Here is a 22100-nt window from a genome sequence, read left to right as displayed (position 1 = left end):
CAGCCCTTTCTGTAAAGACGTTTTTCCTGATATCCAACCTAAACCTCCTCTGGCGCAACTTGAGGCCATTTCCCCTTGTCCTGTAACTGTCACCAGTGAGAAGAGACATGATATCAGATCAAAGGCCCTCAGTTACTGGCAGCAGAAAGACATCAGCTGTATGTTGTCAGAAACAATATCAGAGTTCGTATACAACAGACCAGGGAAAGGCTTAACTCTTCTGGACAATTCCAATTCATATTATCGTTGAAGAACAGGTGTAATTTTACAACTGCAAAGTATTGGGAGTCCATTATTTGAAGAAAGTTAGGCTTTATTTTGCAGTAAGCATAGCCTGGCTCCCTGGTTATTTGGGTCTTATGTTTAGCATTACCAACCATATGTGCAGGAGAGCTGTGATGAGCAGTGAGGGCCTACTTCAGGGTCAGCACTTCTCGATGCCTTTTCGTTTGTTCTTCAAGATAGCAGTGTGACTGAGGAAGGTTTGTCAATATCGAGGGAGTTAAAGCAGCAGAACATCCTGTTGCTGACAGCTCCTTCAGCTTTTATCCCCCTACTCATTACTTCACAGTATATGCCATTCTCTTGGCACACGAATGCCTTTCACATAAAACTTGATAGGCTGTTAAGCGTTTTGCTCTCCAAACAACAATTATTTAATGGACTTTTTAATTGAGAAAAGCCTCAGAACAGAAGTTTGCTGAGTTTTCATAGTACACATTAAAAATTTCAAATAACAGCTCAGCTAACTTTGCAGTGGCCAGGTGAAGCATTTGGACCTGAGAAACAGTGCAACTATGAAAAAGCACTTTGCCTACAGACAGTGGTTCTACATAAATCTTCTATATTTATCTTACCTGATATTTATACAGTTTGTCTGAATCAATTCTGTGAATGAAAAGCCCCTGAATACAGAAATAGCAGTCCAATTTAATTTTCTGTTCTGGAGAGTAAGTGAAGTATCACATACAGCCACTAGGTGATAGCAAAGGCATGTCTGCTGCGGGACTGGCAACCCCGAGGCTTGCTTGAGCAACTGTGTGCCCAACAGTCACGTCTGTATGTTTTCATTACATCTTCTGGCAGTCACATGGAAATTTCTGAGCAACTGTTCTTGTGCTGTATATTTAAATTTAAATTCAGAAGTGTTCTTGCCTTCTGCACCAAGGTAATCCCAGAACGATCAGGTAAGTTACAAAAGCCTCAGCTGCAGTTTCTGCACAAGAGCCAGTCCCATACCTCAGAGGGCACCCACTGGGCTACACGTACATGATTTAGACAAGCAAAGGATTTACCTCGGTATTCTCTTTCCCAATGAACAAACTGGCTAGGAGATTGGACAAATCAGGAACCAGGCAGCTCTGTGCAATGATGCCTAACTTCAGCTCAGCAAAGCAGATCATACTGTCTTCCATTGTCCAGTCCCAGCTGAGTATGTTTGGCAGGTATACTTGTTTCAGGGTAGGAGAACAGTTACAGGTCAGCACAGCAATGGCAGGGCCACTGTTCCTGTAAAATGTTCATCCTTGTCTTCCTCATATTCATCATTGCACTTCTTGAAAATCTGCGCCAGAATACATTAAGTCTAAGCAGATTTCTGATTTTGACGTTCTTTTGGTTTTGTTTTTTTCCTTCGTATGTTGAATGTGCATTTACTGACAACTTTGACAGAAACAACAAAGAAATGGTTGTTATTTATTTTTAATAATGTTAAAAGATACTCTAGCTAGGTTAGTGCCTGTAAGACACATTGGATAATATCTCTGCCTTCCCCAAATAAGGGCCTTTGACTCCAAAAATGCTAGAATTTTAACTGTGACACCCCACTGAGACAGGGAGACCACTGCCATACCTTCTTATGAGACTGAATTATCTGTAAAATGACTCTCGTTTTGGGGTAGTGATTCTTGATTGACAGCACTCTGTAGAAGAGATATAATTTTGGATTAATATGCTTGATTCTGGCTATGGACCCTCATTTTTCAAGTCCAGCTCAATGAGTTGGACTTCCTGACCTGAATCTCCACTTCTGTAGATGCCCTACAGATGGAAAGTAAAGACGATCCAGTTTGGAACTTGGACTTCTGGACTGATCTGGGGGGAGAATACTACCCCATCTGGGCCACCACATTCACAAAATCCAGTAGTACTACAAGATAACTCATTTGAAGTCTGATTGGTATGAAAATGCTTATAATATGAGACCTGACAGCTGAGCATAACTCTTTCCAGAGTAAAGCAAAGAGAATCCTTGACTGTTGCTATTCAGGATAGCGAAGAAAATAATTACACTGTATTTAGTAACATTATATTCTGCGAATGATTGCAAGACTGCACAGCTGCTACCTGACTCTGTCCTTCAAAGCATGATAAAACCATAGCAGAAAGCAGTCAGTTGGCTTTCAGAGTTCTCCTGACAGAAAAAAACATAACAGGACAAATATGCTCTGCTGCCAGCTGCACTGTCAGTGTCACTGTTAATATCAATCAGATAGAGAATGAAAGCACTGGAGTATCTCATCCTACCTCATGATATTGGAAATGTCTTCAGTATAGGGTTCTGGAGAGCAAACATTTGCTAGAATGAGACGTGCATTTGCAGACTCCATCCCTATCCCACAAGAGAAAAGTTAGATCAGGGTTTAATCCCATATGAAGTACAACAATCTCTAACAGTGGCATATGTCTTTAGTTAAAAACTTGCATAAGGTCATAATGATCTTATTACTTTGGAGCTGTACACATGTCAGAACATTTCAGCAGTGACACAACTCCAATCAAACACAGCGTGTAATGCATATTTCTATTTTCAAAGTGCTGGAACATATGAAATTTACTGTTTCTTGTGCTAACAACTTGCTAGAAGAGGTTACAAAAGCCAGACAGCAGTGCTGTATTCTTCCCCAAAGTCCAGCCAAAGCACTTTAGAGGGTCAGTATTTGGGCAGGTCAGAAGAACTCTGCCTCTGCCATCTAATTAACATTTGGGCTCTATGGTGAAATTGATAACAAAAAAGAATAGTTTCATATATGGTAAGAATTTTTATAGTCTTCTGGGAATTGGATGGAGATCCACCACTGAATTTCAAATAGGATACTAACCACTAGAATCCACAGTAAAGCCAAAGTCAGTGGTGGATTTTTGTTTGCTCTGTTTGTTTTCCCTTTAAGCCAGCTCCATTCCTCTTGCTTCTATTGGAATATTTTACTGACTCTTCTGCATCTCAAAACATGAGGTCTCTGCTTTCCTGGATGTTCATGAATGTAACTCAAACACAATGCACGCTTGCAAGAAGAGGTAACTAAGGGCTATTGTAATTTAGATACTATTTCCAGAAATGCTGCTACCCAAAATACCTGTATAAAACTAGTTGATCAGTTTGGCTCTGCCCTTTATTTTTCATGGTTCAGTGCTTGAAAAATTTTTAGTCAGAAAAGTCTGTTATGCCCAATTCTTGCATCTTCAGTTCCCAGGATTGTTATATTGGTGTGCAAAAGGTACCACTAAAATAAATTGAGCTGCTTGAAGTGTAAATCACAACATGAATCGAGCAAAAGCAGCTGATGCATCCTTTCATAAGGGACTAGATTTTCACAATACTGATACAAGAAAGGGCAAAAAATAAAGAAATTCTTACCTGAACTCTTTCCAGATCTTCAGAGTTCAGTACGGAGCCATAAAAGAAAGTGGTATAGGATGAATAGCATTTGAACACAGCTATATTATACCTATTCAGTATAAACAACAACAAGAAAAAAAATCCATCAATCTCTCATAATTATACGTTCTGCAGTTCTCCATTTCTCAGAGAAACCATTTGCTGTTAACTACTTACTGTTTAAAAGGGAGCTACAGGGATTTTGGCAGCTCAGCCAAAGCACATAGTTTAGATTTTAATGAAAACAAGCTTTTATAAAACTTAACAGTCGTGAAAATGTTTCCTGGATTTTTTCTGTCTTCTGCTATTGTCATTAATTTTTCATGAGTGTCATTCCACACCCATCCATGCAACTGTAACTGTATGGCTCACTGTTACTGCACAGGGTCAGGAAATGACACTTCTCAGGGCTTCATTCTGCATTCTGTGTTCAGATGAAACTGCTGAACTTTGACTTTTTCTCCAAGTCAAATGTTATTTTCCCATCCAATGTATGCAAACTGTATTTCACCCAGGAACTTCAGTAACATTCTCTTCTATTGTAAAACTCACATAAATACATTTGTGTGCTGATCTCATCAATGAAGTGTACCCCATAGGAAGGTATCCAGTCTTGATTTAAAAACAGGGGTTAGAAAATCCCCCTCCCTCATTCTCTAAGCAGTTTGTTTCAGTGATTATTAATCACATCATTTCTGCAAATGTATGCCTTTGCTTACGCACTCCTGCCTGAGTTTGCTCAGGTTTAATCTCTGGCTATATTTTCTAGGATTTTTGTTGTTGTTGTTCTAATTTGTTTTGAAACTCTCAGTAATCAGGTAATCAAGCACATAATGTTGCCTTCATTTAATGTCAGACCTCCCACACTTCCCGTCAGCATTCAGGAAATCAACATGAAATATCTCACAGAAATAAGAATACTTACTCTCCCAGAAAAAGGATTTCTGTACAAGCACTCCCCTTGTCCTGAAGCAAAAAGTCTTGTAGGAAAGTAGTAACGCTCCCCAGAGTGACATTATCACAGATAACAATAAAGCTACAGGAAGAATCAAGGAAGACTTGACACTTGGAAAACAGCAAAGTGGTTGTTGCAAGTCTGACACTGTATGACACAATCTGCTTGTACTATATTAAAACCATCTACGCAGAAGAAAGAGGAGTTTGTGTCTTTGGTTTGATGATAATTTCACCCATCATGGGTATGGAACTCAGGAGTTACATTAGATGGGAGGAGAACTGTGCCAGGAAGTAGTGAATAGAAGAGATTTGCTGAGTAAAAAGTCATAAAAAGAACGGTATAAAATCTCCTACTTAATCTATCTCGTTCTATGAGCGGTGAAGGAAAAACAACGAAACAGACACCCACACACAAAACCCCTATCACACTGATAGTTAAAAAATCAGCAGTGAAGTAGGTCTCCTCAATCTAAGTGAGGCTGCCACATCACCTACATTTTCCCTTCCTTTGAAAACAAAACCCACACTAAAGAGCACTGCTGAGAAGGTTTATTCATACACGCTTGAGGTAAAGAACAAACGAGATTAAGTTTCAGGATTTGATTTAAGCTACTACAGGAATTTCTTATGAGCTGGTTCCCAACCTAGAAAGTGGCCTGGTTTTTATATTCCAAAGACAAAGAGTCACCATACTTACTTTTTCCCACTCACCACTTCATAGGAGGATTTGAAAGTTTTATAGCTTTGAACAATTTCCAAAACTTCAGGAATAAAATTTGCAAGCAGGACCTAAGACATCAAAAAATATCATCTTCCTCAGAGCCAATTCTGCATCTCCTAATCATGATACATTAATTCAGGAGAATTATATTATGTGGAACAACAACTACAAATTTACTTTGGATTCCTAAAAGTCACTGGCAAGGACGTATAACTGTATAACGCAGCGACAATGGATTTATGCTGGAGATAGACTTGGATTCATCTTGCCCAGCACTTTGGCTCTAGCCAGGAAGAAATGTGTACCAGAAGCCCTGCCAGCTCTTACAAAATTACTCTGTAGCCATGCCAGTGAGGACTTAACGTTAAAGCTCTGTTTCTGCTCATTGATGCCTAATCCCCACCTGGAACCCCGTAAAGCTCAAAGCTTTGCTGACAACTCTGTTCATTCTCTGCCCCCAGCTGTCATTTTCAGAAAAGAAAAATCGGTTTCTCACCAAGCCACCAATAATGAAGAAAAAAAAAATGAAGGTTCGACCCAAGGCTGTTTGAACCACGACATCTCCATAACCGACGGTGGACACAGTCACCATGACACCCCTCACTGCAAGAAAGACATTGAGGCCCTGGAGCGTGTTCAGAGGAGGGTGACGAAGCTGGTGAGGGGTCTGGAGCACAGGCCTTATGAGGAGCAGCTGAGGGAACTGGGATTGTTCAGTCTGGAGAAGAGGAGGCTCAGGGGAGACCTTATCGCTCTCTATAACTACATGAAGGGAGGTTGTAGTGAGCTGGGGGTCAGCCTCTTCTCTCAACTCTCTCTCTGGTGACAGGACGAGGGGGAATGGCTTCACGTTGCACCAGGGGAGATTTAGGCTGGACATTAGGAAACTCTACTTTTCTGAAAGAGTGGTCAGGTGGTGGAATGGGCTGCCTAGGGAAGTGGTGGAGTCACTGTCCCTGGAGGTGTTCAAGAAACGTTTAGATATAGCGTTGAAAGACGTGGTTTAGTGGGGTTATTGGTGGTAGGTGGATGGTTGGACTGGATGATCTTGTAGGTCTTTTCCAACCTAGCTAATTCTATGATTCTATGACTAGGTACACGCAGTTGAAGTAGGTGAGGGGCTGGGAATTTGCAGGCTGGATCCAAGGATCTCCACTGTTTTCTACCTGTCCAGTGAAGGGAAAAAAAGAAAAGAGAAGAGAGAAGATTAGAGTGGTTTTGGTTGGAGTGCACCTCCCATCTAAAACTATTTGATTAAAAAATCTACACTATTTTTTTTATTGTAAAGTGATACATTACCACAGCAGGGAGTGCTGCTGCATAAGTGTCACCAAATCTGGCAACATGTGCAAGTAAACCATGCTGGTATATGTCATGCTTTTTGGTACAATAAATTTGTTCTTTCTCTCCAAAGAGAACACTGCAGTCATCATAGAAAACAGAAACCCAAAGCTTGCATGGTCATACTGATTTAAGGTGACAAGGAAGGACATGCAGCTGATTGTACATACCAGGTGAATAAATCCTGCAGCTGTGAGCCACGTGCTGATAAACACAGCAAAGAGCTTGGAGAGCTTGATTGAATAACTGGAGATAGGAAAGCAGAAAGCCCAGGATGTTAAATATGTAACACAGCACTGGCAACAGTTAAAGCTTCCCACAGGACCCCACCTCTGCTCAATGAACAGTTTTCTCCAGTAACTGTAACACTATATTGGAAGGATTTAGAATCAGAAAAAGTCTCCCTATGTCCAATCCAGACCTTCCCGTCACAGGCAACATGGCAGGCAATATCATTTTTTACATTTATCTGTTTCAAAACCCTTTAAGATTTCTTGATTTATGATTTCCCCTTATCTCCATCCTCCCTCCAAGAGTTTCACTGAGCTGATGGTTATAAATATTTTTGTCATTTCCAGTCTAAGATTATTGATAGCAACACTTTCCCCCTTTGTTACCCAAGTCACTTAAACACAGACATCAGGGAGAAGGCTTCAGAGAGTACCCAGCAGGGCTTTAACTCACTTGTCCTTGGTGATCCTGAGGATCTGCAGTGTGCGGGGAAGGTCTAACAGCCAAAGTGCTCTCAAAAAACGCAGACCTGCAGAAAAGCAGGAAAGTCAGTGAGAAAAAGCAAACCTGTCTATACAAGCGGAGGGTCTCCACATATTCAAATATATTTAACAATGCATGCTTTATTCTCCACACATTTACAGTGGGTAATTCTTCAAACCCAGCAAGAGAGGATACTGCTGCTCCGTATTCAGAACCTTTATAACACTGGATTTCCCTTTATGCCCTCAAAGGCGCTTTGAATTATGAGAAAAATTAAGAAATGTTGTTTCTCTGAGCTGTAATCTGAAAGCTCAGGTGACATAGAGGTCCTCTGGACAACAGACCCTAAGCATGCAAGAAAGCCCTTCACAGAAATCAGGGAACTGTAGTTACATCCCCTCTGGGTGGCTCCTCATCCCATTGGTCATGGACAGAGATTACCAAGATACTAAAAACCAGGCAGACAGGCAAACAGAATAGAGGCAGAGTTTGGTAACTCAGAAGTCCCACAATGAAAGGGTTTCATAATAAGGAGGACAGAAACACAATTAAGTAAATGAGTCCCATAAGTCAGCCCAGGTGAACACCTACTCTCACCTACAGGTGCAATGCTCTTCATGGAAAGAACTCCATGTGAGTAGGATTAACTGCCTGCTTATGCCTTAAAAAATAAACTCTTTCCCTTCTGAAGCTATTCCTAGCTGTTTGTCAGATTTATAATGCCTTGGGACTGAACACAATATTGGATTGCTCTTGATGTGTAATTCTGTTTCTCACGTTTACCCCTGCTGATTGAATTCAGCTCAGAGCGCTCCACAGCTTTTATATTATATTTATTTCATTTTATAATTCCATTTTATTTTTCCACTGTCATGCATCAGTCCAAGCAAAGCACTGAGAACAGTGCTCTGGCAAATTAAATCAAAGGGTTTTACATATGAATATCTTTTTACCCTTAAGCACATTCTACAAGATGCATGCATTTAGGCAAAGATTGGTAGAGGAGTGTGCTTTCTTAGACAGTTTTGTTATTTTACTCCCATCAAATTGTTTACAGAAATCTAGACTTTAGAGAAGAACTCCATTCCCATTTGGGTACCAAAGATAGATGGCTAGATTTTCAAACGAGCTTGGGGTGGAGTGTGGTGAGCTTTATTAAAAGCTTAGTGTTCTCTAAATATTGCAACAGGAACAGCTGGGCTTTGAATATTTTGAAAATATCTGCTTCAAAATGGGTTTTGGACCATTTTCAAAACCTGTTTCCAGCTGCAGGACTCAGTGACCTGTCTCTCAGCTCTTCTGAAATTCCAGGCTTGAAGGCACAAAGAACTATGTATACCAAAACCTGAACAGCTGTGACAGAAAGATACATGCTGTCACATAACAGCACCCATGGGCTCCTCTATCTAATAGCTGTGGCTACAGAACAGCTCTAAGAAAACACATCAGCTTGAGTTTCTACTGTTTGCTTAAATAAGCTTTTTGGATAAACTGGTAATCTACTTACCCAGTGAGATCAATAAAATAAATGATGGGCGCGCCAATATTCAGAGGGAACACCAGTATCATCTGAAAACACATGCATTAAAAAGGATGTTATGAGGCTTACTCTGCTAGCAGCACAGATTCCACCTAAAACACTACATTTACTGTCTGTTTGCAAGTTACAGAAAGGCTGGAGGAACAACATGCAGTTACCTGAGCTCTACAACAATTCCAGGAAGGGCAATTTTAAGTGAGGCCTGCTCACAACAAACCAAAATCTCAACCAATACAAGCCCACATTGTCACGTTGATTTGCTACTGCTGAGGGCTGGGTGCAGCTGACCTAATCATTCCCATGCAACTCCGATAGCCTGGTTGTCCCTGTGAAATGCCAGGGAATCCACACATGTGACTCATTCACCAAGTTGGAATACGTGTGGTCTGTTCAGGAGGATTTTCTGAATCATTTTCCAGACTAAATATATTTGTATGTGGAAAAAGTTTGAACTGGACCATGTGAACTGCAAAACTCGGCACATTATTGCGCTGTCACGCAGTGTCCTCAGAAGTGCACAGACCCCTCACTGCACTGGAAGAGGAACCCATGCTAACTGTTCCACTTACCAATACACGCCCCATGGAGGTTTGAGCTGATAGAATCATTTCCATCTGTGTGGAGAAGATTCTTATGTAGTAGACTGATCTTTGTTTCCTTTTGTGTGACCACCAGGCATCTTTGTCCTGACAGAGAAACAGATTGTTATCCTTGGCCATGCCAGACACTGTTTCCCAAGTCAGCTAAAGAAAACACATCCAGCCACCAACAAATCTGAACAGTAACTGAAGGAAAGAAAGCAAGAGGAGCATGTCTTCCTTAAGCTAAGTGCATCAGAATGCCATCTCCTCCCAGACTTCACAGAGGACATGCTGTGCAGACAAATACTGTGATCTTCCCACCAGATCCACCATCATTTTATTAGTCACATCAATGAATGTTGATTCTCATCAGCTTGATGTGATTGCTTCATAACCTGAGCCTGAAAGGAAGTAGCTAATAATGCCTCTTCACTGCTCTCCCCACACCTTCCCATCTTATGCCAGCAGTGAACCCATTTAAGTAGTTTGATTGTGTTTTTCTTGTATAGCTTCAGCTAATTCTGATGAGCTTCTGCTCTGAGTACAATTCTGTCCTTCTCACAGACACAGTTATTGATAACTGTAACAAATAACTAACACAGATTATTCAGTGACAGAAAACCTGCAAACACGTACCAGTAAAAATATGATACTGCTTGTAATGGGAGATACTTTGCTGGCCCCTCTTCTCTTACGGTCAGTTTCCCAGGCACCAGAGTCTGCAAAGAGCTGACACTTAAGAACTGAACCCCACCTCTGCTCCAGCAGCCAAGAGAACAACAGAGAGTCAGGTTAATTTAACTTTTTGGCACACAGATTGGCACAGAGTTGCTTACTGCTTGCCAGCAGCACAAGTGTTCCCTTTATCTTCTGCCCATACAACCCAGGTGAGCTAATGACAATGTCAAGCCCTCCCTTGGAAGTGATGGAGAGAAATGGTCTGTGACAGTTGTTGGAGGCAACATGAAGTGACACAAAGAAAAAGCTCTTCAGTCCTGCAAATGGCACTGTAACTCAGTAAATAAGTGACATGGATGAGTCATTTGAACACCCTGGTGTTACCCTCGGAAGCTACTAATACCTTCTTAAAGCTTCATAACACACACAGAGAGGGCTGGGACAAAAGATCTGGTGGAGGATTTCTTTTCAGCATGCTTAATCCCATCCTTGTTCAGTTGGTCCAGACCACAGGAAAGCACCTATCCTAAAATACTGAAAATGGCTTCTTAAGGCAATTATCCCAGTACTTCCAGTGTACAGAATGGGAAAGCATGCTACTGAGAAATTAATTTTGACCCTGTATATGTATTCCTCATTTCTGTTACAAACCTGACTTGTTTTTTAAATACGTACGAGATTGTGTGCATTTGCATATATAAACTTGTGAGTTTAAGAATTGGAAGTTGTATGCAAATGCAGATATTATGACCATTATTAAAAGGCAAGCATTCTAGTGCTCTTGTGTGCACCTGCATTCATCTGCACATGTAGGAGCTGAGCTTTCTCTATGTATCTTTGTGCAACTAGTAATAACTACATTGGTAAAAACCACCTTGTCCCCTCCTCTTGAAAGAGGAACAAGGGTAATAGACAAAAGCACTAACTTGTTAAAGTACTCTTCTTGAAAATAAAAGGAATACATCTGGGTTGTCCCAAACACAACTCTGCCTCAATATGCCATGTTCAGTGCACTAAGACACAAGATGAAACTTCTCCAAACCAGTACTCCTTCCATACCAAATGTAATTCTTGAGTTCTCACATCAACATACAACAAATGATCTAAGCCAAGAAGACTTTGCCTTTACCTTTTTCCTCCAGATTTGCTTTAGGATGAAACTATAAATACATCAAATCAACCTGAAAGCCAGAATGATAAGCAGGCCTCCGAGGAAAGCAAAAAAACTTGGGAAAATAAAAGATAACTCAAAGTGCAGCGCACAGGTGAGGTCAGATTCTGCCATGCTCTGGTCCTGACCTTCTAGAACACACACTGCTCCTGTGACGCTGGTGCTCACGCTGGTGCCTGGGGATGGCCTCTTCCACAGTGGGAGCTCCTGAATGGGAGTTCCAGTTTAGAACTGTGTCTGTGCAGTGATGTTACAAAGGTATTTTTTCTCTCTGGAATCTCTCAGTTTATAAAGCTGGCTCTCACACAGACTCTCTGTATAAACATAAGTTGCTTATCCAGACCTGTGAAGTCTCACACATGGCACTCAGGACTCATCCATTCAGACCCAACTTCACGCTTCCTTTCAAGAGCTGCAACACAGACATACAGCAGTACTCCCCTGTGAATTTCCACTCCACTTTTGGATAGAGTCCTGATGCTGCTCAAAAATAAATACAAGCAAGATGCCCTGGCACTGAAAGAGTAGATGTCATAATGAGAGCTTTGATAGAAACAGTGAATAAACACAAGATCGGCCAGATGAGTGAGACAAAGGATGCATTTAGCCTGCTGTTCTGATTGTTACCACCCAGTTGCTGGTGATGAAGGACAGTCTGGCCTTTTCCCTGTAGTCTTTGTTTAACTAGATAACTATCTTTCTTCCTTCTTCTACTTTAATAAACTTCTTAATCAGAAGAATTTCGACAAGATATGTCAAAGTTTCAAAGACTATGCACACAGATACCCCTGGGATTGATGTGCTGTCATCCCGACAGGTGGCAGCATTCCCCTCGAGTCCAGTCACCTTTGCACGGCTGTATGTAAAACCAGTTTGCTTCTCAGCATCACTGTAGCCTTGGACAAAGGGAAAGACAAAGTGGAGCAGCACAGCAAGCCGTCCACCGAGAGCACTCCGTGAAAGCCAGAGCTCGTCCTGCCCCACGAGACCTTGCTGTCCCTCCCACGGGTGCTGGGCTGTGATCAGTTCACACAGCCATCTTCCCCACTTCTGTTGAAACTGAATGTCCCCAAAAGCTTTCAGTCTAGTCAAGAGTTTTAAAGTCTTTATGAGCATTGCAGATGAATAACACAATTAGACTGTTCTTCATGCAATCAGGACAACTGAGCATGGAAATAGTGATTTTGCCTGAAATGGGAAAAACATGTGCCCAGAAAAAAAATAAATTGCAGAAGAATGGTGAAATAGCAGCCCAGCAAATAGCTGGCTGGGAGGCAAAGAATGTATTACTGTAGCCTTTAATAAATACAGGAAAGCCTTACGTCTGCCCTCCTCCTTCCTTTCCTCCCATGCTGAGCATCAGAGGGGTCTAAGAACGATTGAAGCCAGTGGGATGTTTTGAAGGGAGAGGATGGTCCTGGGGACAGTCTGTCAGCTGACAGCCATCACCTGTGTTTTCACGGAGACCAACTTGACACAATCGCAATCAGTTCCTCATCTAAGGCTCCAGGATGCCTGAAGTCAAGGACAAAAAGGATTCAAGTTCTGCGTTTCTCCCCCTAGCTGCTGTAGGGAGGCTCTGACTGGAGATGGCAGCCTCTGCACATTTTGTGGTGCTGCCCAGAACTTTCAGCTGATTCCTCAGTCCAGCTGTCCCCAGAGCAGAAACAGGCCATCCACAAATCACAGCCACTCAGCAGGAGCACAGAGCTGCAGGAAGGAAGTGATTTATTAGCATGTACTAGCACACTGCCCTGTCTGCAGCAAGGTGCGTAAGCGAGGAAAGGGAGCTCACAACAGAGAGCAGACTTATTTTCTTTAATCTGACTAAGCTGTAGTTTATGCTGCACTGATGCACATATTCAGAGATAAATTATGGAAGTTCACGAGGAGATATCACATGCTGCTCATTTTTGGTGCCAAAACCACCTGGTGTTCAGAGTGCTTTCTGAATGTGAGGACTTCCAGCCCTGCCTCCCCAGGGCAAGCACACCAGTGCTGTCAATAACTGCAGGTAGGAAAATTGAGGGAGAAAAATCAAGGCCATAAGAGAAGTAAGCTGGCTAGCAGGAACCTGGCATTACTGACATAGAAGCCTGTGCTTTAAGCCAACTCCTTTTGAACATGAACATGAACACCATCACTGTAATGAGTCTGCACAATGCTCAGCCACTCTCCAAGGGCTGTTTGCAGTGACACATCATTTTGCTACGTCTATAGTCAGCAGAATAAAAGTAGAATAAAATAACGCCCTCCATCAGACAGAATTACAGATCCCCTAAAAGAGAATAAACCCCTCCAGTGGCTAATTAACATCTTAAACTTTCCCTGACAATGTGTACCCTCTCCCCCCAAGCTCTTGCACTAGCTCCAGCTTCCCAGGAAGTCCTTCTCCTGATCTTCCAGCCAAATCCTCATCTATTTGTCTACTGGCTGGAGGAATCATCTGTTATCAGAAGTCATCTTCCCTGCATTTGTGTTTGCATTGTGATAGAGCCCCCTCTTTACTTCTTCCATAACCTACGTGGATCAAGCTCCTAATATCTTTCACTAGAAAGACGTTTCCTAGACTTTGAATCATTTATACGACTCTTTTATGAATCCTTCCAATTTTTCAGCATCCTCTTTGATCTGCAGACACCAGAACCTGAATTGCTATCCCAGTGAAAATCTGGCTAATGGGGGTGGTAAGCTTATTACATTAGATCTGTGAAAGGAAGTCCTTGATCATAAAGTACACCAGTTTGACTGAGAGGAAAGAAGGATAACAGAGGCACGATGGGACTGCAGGAGGGTACACTGGAAAGTCTTTGAGGAGCCCTAGGGACGCCAAGGGAGCTCAGGGAGCTTGCATGGAAGAAAAATGTCAATAATTAGGATTGCAGCCCTAGACTTCAGGAGAACCAACTCTGACCACTGCAAGGGTCTAATATCCCATGGGTTAGAGCACTGGAATGTAAGGGAGTCCAATAGAACTGGTAGACATTCAAGCACCACTTTGTCCAAGCTCAAGACTGGGGAATCCTTATGATTAAGAAATCAAGTGCAGGTGGCAAGAAACCCACAAGGATGAGCAAGGAGCTCATGGGAAATCTCGAATGGAAAAAAGAAAGTCTATGGAATGTGAAAAAGGGTCTGGCCAGTTGGGAGAAATACAGGAACATTGTTGGGGCATGCAGGGATACAACAAGGAAGGCTAGGACACTCTTGGAATTAAATCTGCTGAAGGATGCACCCACAAGTGCTGAGGGAGCTGGCAGAATTGATTGCTGAACCATTCTCTTTCATTTTTAAAAGGTCATGGAGAACAGGATAGGTGCCTGAGGACTGGAGGATAGTCAGTGTCACTCCACTCTTCAAAAAGGGCAAGAAGAACCCGAGAAACTACAGGCCAAGAAGCCTCACCTCTGTCACTGGGAATGTGATGGAGTAGCTTATTCTAGATGTCACCTCCAAGCAAGAGAAAGAAAAGAGGGTTATCAGGAGTAGTCAGCATGGGTTCACCAAGGGGAAATCACGCTTGACCAATCTGGTACCCTTTTATTGTATACATCCACATTTATTTTATCCACCCTATTTATTTTACATGTCCACAAGTCTATGGGTCCCAATGAGATGCATCCCAGAGTCCTAAGGAACTGGCTGATGTAGTTGCCAAGCCACTCTCTGTGATATTTGAAAAGTTGTGGCAATCAGGTAAAGTCCTTGGTGACTGGAAAAAAGGTAACATCGTGCCCATTTTTAAAAAGGGTAAAAAAGATGACCCAGGGAACTACCAACCTGTCAGTCTCACCTCTGTGCGAGGGAAGATCATGGAACAGATCCTACTGGAAGCTAGACCTAGATGGGCTGGAAAGTTGGGCAGGGAGAAATTTAATGAAATATAACACGGGCAAGAGAAGAGTCTTGCATCTGGGCAAGAACAACCCCAGGTACCAGTATAGGTTGGGGACTGACCTGCTGGAGAGTAGCATAGGGGAAAGGGACCTGGGGATCCTGGTGGACAGCAGGACAACCATGAGCCAGCACTGTGCCCTTACGGCCAAGAAGGCCAATGGCATCCTGGGGTGTATTAGAAGGGGTGTGTTTAGTAGGTCAAGAGAGATTCTTCTCCCCCTCTACTCAGCCCTGGTGAGACCGGATCTGGAATATTGTGTCCAGTTCTGGGCCCCTCAGTTCAAGAAGGACAGGGAACTGCTTCAGAGAGTTCAGTGCAGAGCCACAAAGATGATTAAGGGAGTGAAGCATCTCCCTTACAAGGAAAGGCTGAGGGAGCTGGGTTTCTTTAGCTTGGAGGAGAGGAGACTGAGAGGCGACTTCATTAATGTTTATAAATATGTAAACTGTGAGTGTCAGGAGGATGGAGCCAGGCTCTTCTCAGTGACACCCTATGATAGTACAAGGGGTAGTGGGTGCAAGCTGGAACATAGGAGGTTCCACATAAATATGAGAAAAGACTTCTTTACAGTGAGGGTAACAGAGCACTGGAACAAGCTGCCCAGAGAGGTTGTGGAGTCTCCTTCTCTGCAGACATTCAAAACTCGCCTGGATGCGTTCCTGGGTGACCTAAACTGGGTGTTCCTGCTCTGGCAGGAGGATTGGACTAGATGATTTTTCAAGGTCCCTTTGAATCTCTGACATTCAGTGATTCCGTGATTCTATGCTAAGGCACATGGAAGGCAGGGAGGTGATAAGGCAGAACCAGTATGACTTCACCAAGGGCAAATCCTGCTTGACCAACCTAGTGGCCTTCTGTGATGGTGTAACTACAACAATGGACAAGGGAAGAGCCACTGATGTCACCTATCTCAACTTCAGCAAGGCCTTTGACATACCCCACAACATCCTTCTCTCCAAATTTGAAAGATATGGATTTGATGGGTGGACTGTTCAACGGACAAAGAACTAGCTGCAGGATTGAGTGCAGAGTGTGGTGGTCAATGGCTCAATGTCGGAATGGAGATCAGTGACGAGTGGTGTCCCCCAGGAGTCAGTGCTGGAGCCGATACTCTTTAATATCTTCATCAGTGACTTTGACACTGGGGTAGAGTGCACAGTCAGCAAGTTTGCTGACGACACAAAGCTGTGGGGTACAGTTGATACACCAGAGGGATGGGATGCCACCCAGAGGGACCCAGACAGGCCGTAGTAGTGGGCCCAGGTGAACCTCATGAGGTTCAACAAATCCAAGTGCAAGGTCTTGCACATGGGTTGAGGCAACCCCCATGAACAATACAAGATGGGGGATGAAAGGATTGGATGCAACCCTGCCAAAAAAGACCTGGGATACTGGTGGATGGGAAGCTGGACATGAGCCAGTAATGTGCCCTTGCAGCCTAGAAAGCCAACTGTATCCTAGGCTGCATCAAAAGTAGTGTGGACAGCAGGTTGAGGGAGGTGATCCTGCCCCTCTGCTCTGTTCTGGTCAGGCCTCACCTGGAGCACTGCATCCAGATGTGAAGTTCTCAGTGCAGGAGAGACATGGACCTGTTGGAGCATGTCCAGAGGAGAGCCACAAAAATGAATGGAACACCTCTCCTATGAGGACAGGCTCAGAGAGCTGGGGCTCTGCAGCCTGGAGAAGAGAAGGCACCAAGGTGACCTGATAGAGGCCTTTCATTATCTGAAGGGGAGATACAGAAAAGGGGACAGACTCTTCAGCAGGATCTGGGGTGAAAGAATAAGAGGAAACGGTTTTAAACTCAAAGAAGGTAGATTTAGATTAGATATAAGGAAAAATTCTTTTACAGTGAGAGTGATGAGGCACTGGAACAGGTTTGCCCAGAGATGTGGTTGATGCCCTGTCCCTGGAGACTTTCAAGGCGAAGCTGGATCAGGCCCTGGGCAACGAGATTTAGCTGTGCATGTCCCTGTTCACTGCAGCGGAGTTGGACTAGATGGCCTTCAGATGTCCCTCCCAACTCTAAGGATTCTATGATGATGTCACAACCAGCTAGGTAGATGAGGGGTGAGCAGTGGATGTTGTGTACCTTGACTTCAGCAAGGCTTTTGACACTGTCTCCCATAACATCCTCATAGGTAAGCTTAGGAAGTGTGGGACAGATGACTGGACAGTGAAGTGGATTGAGAACTGGCTGACTGGCCGAGCTCAGAGAGTTGTGATCAGTGGCACAGTCTAGCTGTGTCTCCCTTATGAGGAAAGGCTGAGAGACCTGGGGCTGTTCAGCCTGGGGAAGAGAAGATTGAGAGGGGATCTTATCAATGTTTATAAATATCTGAATCATAAGTGTCAAGTAGAAGGGGCCAGATGATTTTCAGTGGTGACCAGCACCAGGACAAGAGGCAATGAGTACAAACTGGAACACAGAAAATTCCATACAAGTATGAGAAACAGCTTCTTTACTTTGAGGGTGTCAGAGCCTTGGAACAAGCTACCCCAAAAGATTGTGAAGTCTTCTCTGGAGATATTCAAAACTCCCCTGGATATTTTCCAGTGCTATTTAATGTAGAGGACTTGCTTTAGTGTAGGCTGGACTAGATCACCTCCAGAGGTCCCTCTTCCAGCCTCCTTGATTCTGTGATTGTACAGGAGATGTCCCCAGTAGCTACAGCTCCAGGAGACAGCTAGCTGAAGAGATACATCAATTTCTTTTATGGGAACCGTTTATGCCCTCATAACAGCCTTGTTTTCACATTAATCACGTTTTTTGAACATGTCATCTACAGACTCAAATATAAATTCCTCTCAAGTGACTTATATGATTCTGTTCACTACATGGAGAAGTCACTGTCAATGCATGTATATTCTAGAAATCTAAAACCAATATTATGAATCAACTTTGCTAGGTATAAGTTCTTAATTTAATGTAAAAGTGTTCTGTGCTATGCACTAAGTAATTACTTTTTTCTAAGGCTATTTAAAGAAGTAGTAGTAAAAAAAAATGGCTCGGGTGCAGAGACATCAAAACTTTGAAAATCAAAAGTCACACTGACAGCATCAGAAATTCTATCACCAGCTGAAGATATTGAGGCCTTAACTTTAATCTTGGATTCTACTGAATTCCAGAAAAGATCCTAGAACTCCTTTCGAAGTGTATCACTCCTGAACTATGGAAAATAACTAGCAAGGAATGTTATCAAAACTCCCTCATACGAGTATCTCTATAGAAATAACATCATTAAATATTTTCTGCTAGGACTCCTTTAAACTCGTCCTGCTTCCCCCTCCAATTTGGGGAGATGGCATACAAAAAGCAGTGGTCAGGCCTCTCCCATGATGTGCTGGTGACTCACCTGAGCTCAAGCCAGCACTAAATCCCTGGGCAATAACAGGGACATTATCACATTCACAGAAATACAGGAAGAGCAAGTGCAATTTTCTATAGAGTGCAGGCAAGTCTGATCACAGAATTTTTCACAAGGCCATTCCTAGTAGTATTAAATGTTTTCAAGAGTAATCCTTTCTGTAAAGTATTTCTCTAGCAAACATACCCTTAAGTTTTCTTGGCCCATTTCTCGTGAACCGCTTGTTTATCTTTAGCTTTATCTAGGCCTCTTTCAAGACTTCCAAATAGTTTGGCCTTTCTCTTTTTTTGGCTGCTATCCACATGAGCTAGGTTGAGATCTAAATCCACAGAATGACACCTGTTACAAAACCAAAGTAATTAGTTGTTTTTCCTCTGCATTCTGACAGTAGTTATTTCAGATACATTATTAGAATATTACCAGACCTGGCTGAATGATGAAAACAAAAGCAAGTGTAGTGCGTGATAAGAGTTTCTGCTTACAAGTCAGTTGAGCTTTAAGCCCAGAGATGCATTTTAAAATTGCAGCACTCTGGGAAAATGGAACAAGATGGGATTTACATTATGGAAAATAGGAATGCATTCTGAAGATAAGTGACTTCTAGTTTTAAATTTTTTTTCTGCTTTAAGTGTTTCCCAGTGAATACAGAACGAGGTTTTTGGAAAGTTTTAACCAAGAGAAAGGAAATATAGCTCACTGTTGTGAACAAGGCTTCCTACGCTGTTCATGGATTAAGGTAGCACTGCTCTAAACCAAAACCATATACAGATAACTGGACATTTACCTTCTCTCAGAAAGAACCTCAGTTGCTGTCAGTTCATATGTATGTGTTGGTGTTTTGGGGTTCTTAACTGGGGTGACTGTTGACAACTGGCTCTCTGAAAGAAAGTATCCAAACCAAAGCAGGTATGTTTTTGCAGTGGAGAATTTCTTTTTCTTTAGTCAGGATTTCTCATGATTAGTCATCAATTTTTTTTAAAGCCAGCCTCCTATCTATTTCCGGTCTGCACCTTCATAGTGATAAAACAGGTTTTAACTACAACAAGACTACAAAAGAAAACGGACCGATTTCCCCAGAGCTCTGTAAGTCAAGTCTTTGACGGACCAGCGCAGTTCAGTATTACAGGTTTGGAAGGGACAAGGATTAGAACTGCTTTCTTGTTCTGCCACTGGTCTCAGGACAAAAGCTGAGGAATTTACTATGTCAAAAAGCTATGTTCCGCATCAAGTAATTTCCTTTACATGAAAGGTGTGAATTACATAACATGCAGTAGTAACTGTGGTTAAGTAACAACCTAAAAAGTTCTACTATCCACATGTTCGAAAAGAGTTCTGTGGAGCAGTTTTGAATTTCCAGAGAGTCTAATGGTAACATCTCAATCTAAAAGCTCAAAGATTCAGCTTCACATAGCAGCAGTTGGCCTCAGACAATGATGTTCTCCACATTTCCAACAGATACTTCCACCATTTATTATCTCTAAGTACTAATTTAACCTATCCTGAATGCAAGAATTTCCAATAGAACAACAACAAAAAAATTTCATTGTTTAAATCTCAGGAACGTCTAACAAAAATGAGCAGAAACCATACTTCCGCACTTCTCATTTAAGAAATACCTACTTTTACTTTTTAAACTTACTATAAGACAAACATCACAAGTTACTGCATACAATCTTAAGACAAAAATGAAACTTGTGTGAACAACTAGCTTTTGTAACGCACTCGGTTGAACACTTAACAAAGGAAAGTGATATGTACAAGAACCCTCAATAACTTAAATTAGACTGCAAAGATCTAGTGTTTCTAAACAATATTCCCATGCATCTGGAACAGGAGAATCTTAGATCGTAAGAAATGCTTAGTATTTTAAAGGGCAGAGTTAACATGTAGAGTATCAACACTAAGGCTGAGGACAAACATTTTTGTAACTCAGAAGAGCTGATATAGCATGGACACATTTCTATGGTCCATCACATAAATGTAGGTATCTACATTGTTAGCCTAAGTATTTTGAAAGCCACGCTGAACAAATATATGGAAGTACTGGTATGCTATCATGAGAAATCCAGTAGGTTATGTTTCTTTTAGAAGCAAGATGCAATAAAAGCACACTTAAGTAAAAGCCTACCCATTACTTTCACTCAAAATAGTAGCCCAGAAAAAAACATAATGAATGTTGAAGAAATCTTCTACTAAATCTCCATGGAAAGTGGAACCACGTGCTAGTTTTAGGAACACAGCACTTGTCTCATTGTCTGAATGCATCTAAAGGCACGCTCCTATGAAACTGCGAGGAATTCTATAATTAATAGATGAGTAACATGCCCTGACATATGGTTAAACCTCTTGCAGTACTTTGTCAGATGTACAGGCTGGTGAATGTATGTGCTATGACCAAAAAAAACCCCAACCTAAATCTTCCAGAAGCAGAAGTTTAGGATCTACCAGTATTGTGTTCATATTTAAATTTAAAAAATTCCTAAGTGACACGTGTTCTAGATTTTCATTGGTTAGATCCAACATACCTTTGAAGATACATGCCTGAAAGGGTATGCCTTGTACTCGCTTCTCAGTCTGACTCTTTGAAAAGGTGTCCTTTGGAGTAGGAAGCGCAAAGGGCAGTTCATTTCTTAATGCTGACTCTGCATCAACATTCTCTTTGCATGCTTCTTAGATGCCGCTTTTCTTGTCACTGGAGTTGACAGTGTTAATTCCATATCACCCAGTTGAGTATCATGCCTTGAATGCTGCCAGCGATGTAACAAAAGAAAGGTATTCTGATCACATCCAGAGAAGTTACTGTCAAGGAAATTCTAACATCTAAGCAGGTCAGACACAATGCTTATAAAAACATCGTACACTACTTATCTATTGAGCAAAATAGTTAAAAACTCTTCAGAACCTCTGATTCTCTCCTAGAATGAGTTTGCTTCTTATAGATTAAGTCATATGCCATTTCCTTATTTGTTAATCTAAATTCCATATTTAAGATAACTCCTTGCCAGCTTATCTAAACTTAGTTACGAATTATCACTTAGTTTAGCTACAAAATTTGAATTGCTTCACTGTGGATTTTCTTGTCCAATACAGAGAGGCTGAATTTCTTTCTGTGCCTTCAAAGTTCTGTCCAGCTCTAGTCTAACTCGGAAATCTTGTTCACTGCGCCTTATCGCTTGCCATTGCGTTTTAAAATCCTCATTGACTCCTTTACTCATTCCCTTACTTGCTGTTTCTGTGCAAATCAAACATTGAAGTTAAGGTTCTCATAAAATGAATCATGGCCTACGGGTAGAAGGCACCAAAATTTATGCTCAGCATACTTCTTTGCTCAATCTGTATCTCCCTTTGGTCAAGGTCTACACTTGTAGACCTTGTACACTAGATACTTAAATATGTAATTAGCATTATATACAATGAGAAGTAGATTTCTGGATTAAGAATTGTGCTTTTTCTTTAAGAAAATAGCACAAGTT

General features: G+C 41.9%; 2 protein-coding genes across 2 annotated transcripts in view; both read right to left on the bottom strand.

Annotated features, from left to right (window-relative positions):
- Positions 1-6044, bottom strand: LOC110389351 (potassium channel subfamily U member 1-like). The gene is made up of 5 exons (XM_021379603.1): positions 5833-6044; positions 5313-5404; positions 4584-4694; positions 3638-3728; positions 1-2611 (listed from the first exon to the last, which is right to left on the bottom strand). Exons 1-5 carry the CDS (start codon positions 5926-5928, stop codon positions 2579-2581), a joined length of 423 nt encoding a protein of 140 aa, XP_021235278.1. The 5' UTR covers positions 5929-6044; the 3' UTR covers positions 1-2578.
- Positions 6330-22100, bottom strand: part of LOC110389348 (maternal embryonic leucine zipper kinase-like) — a 35304-nt gene continuing 19533 nt past the window's right edge. The window contains 6 exon segments of the mRNA XM_021379601.1: positions 6330-6502; positions 6848-6923; positions 7362-7437; positions 8899-8960; positions 9501-9617; positions 21153-21374. The gene's annotated coding sequence lies outside the window, so the exon portion shown is untranslated.

The sequence above is a fragment of the Numida meleagris genome, chromosome Z (genome assembly GCF_002078875.1).
Source record: "Numida meleagris isolate 19003 breed g44 Domestic line chromosome Z, NumMel1.0, whole genome shotgun sequence".
In the NCBI taxonomy this organism is placed as follows: Eukaryota; Metazoa; Chordata; class Aves; order Galliformes; family Numididae; genus Numida; species Numida meleagris.
The sequence above is the reverse complement of the archived record's forward strand: the minus strand, read 5'-3'. Positions and strand labels throughout refer to the sequence as shown.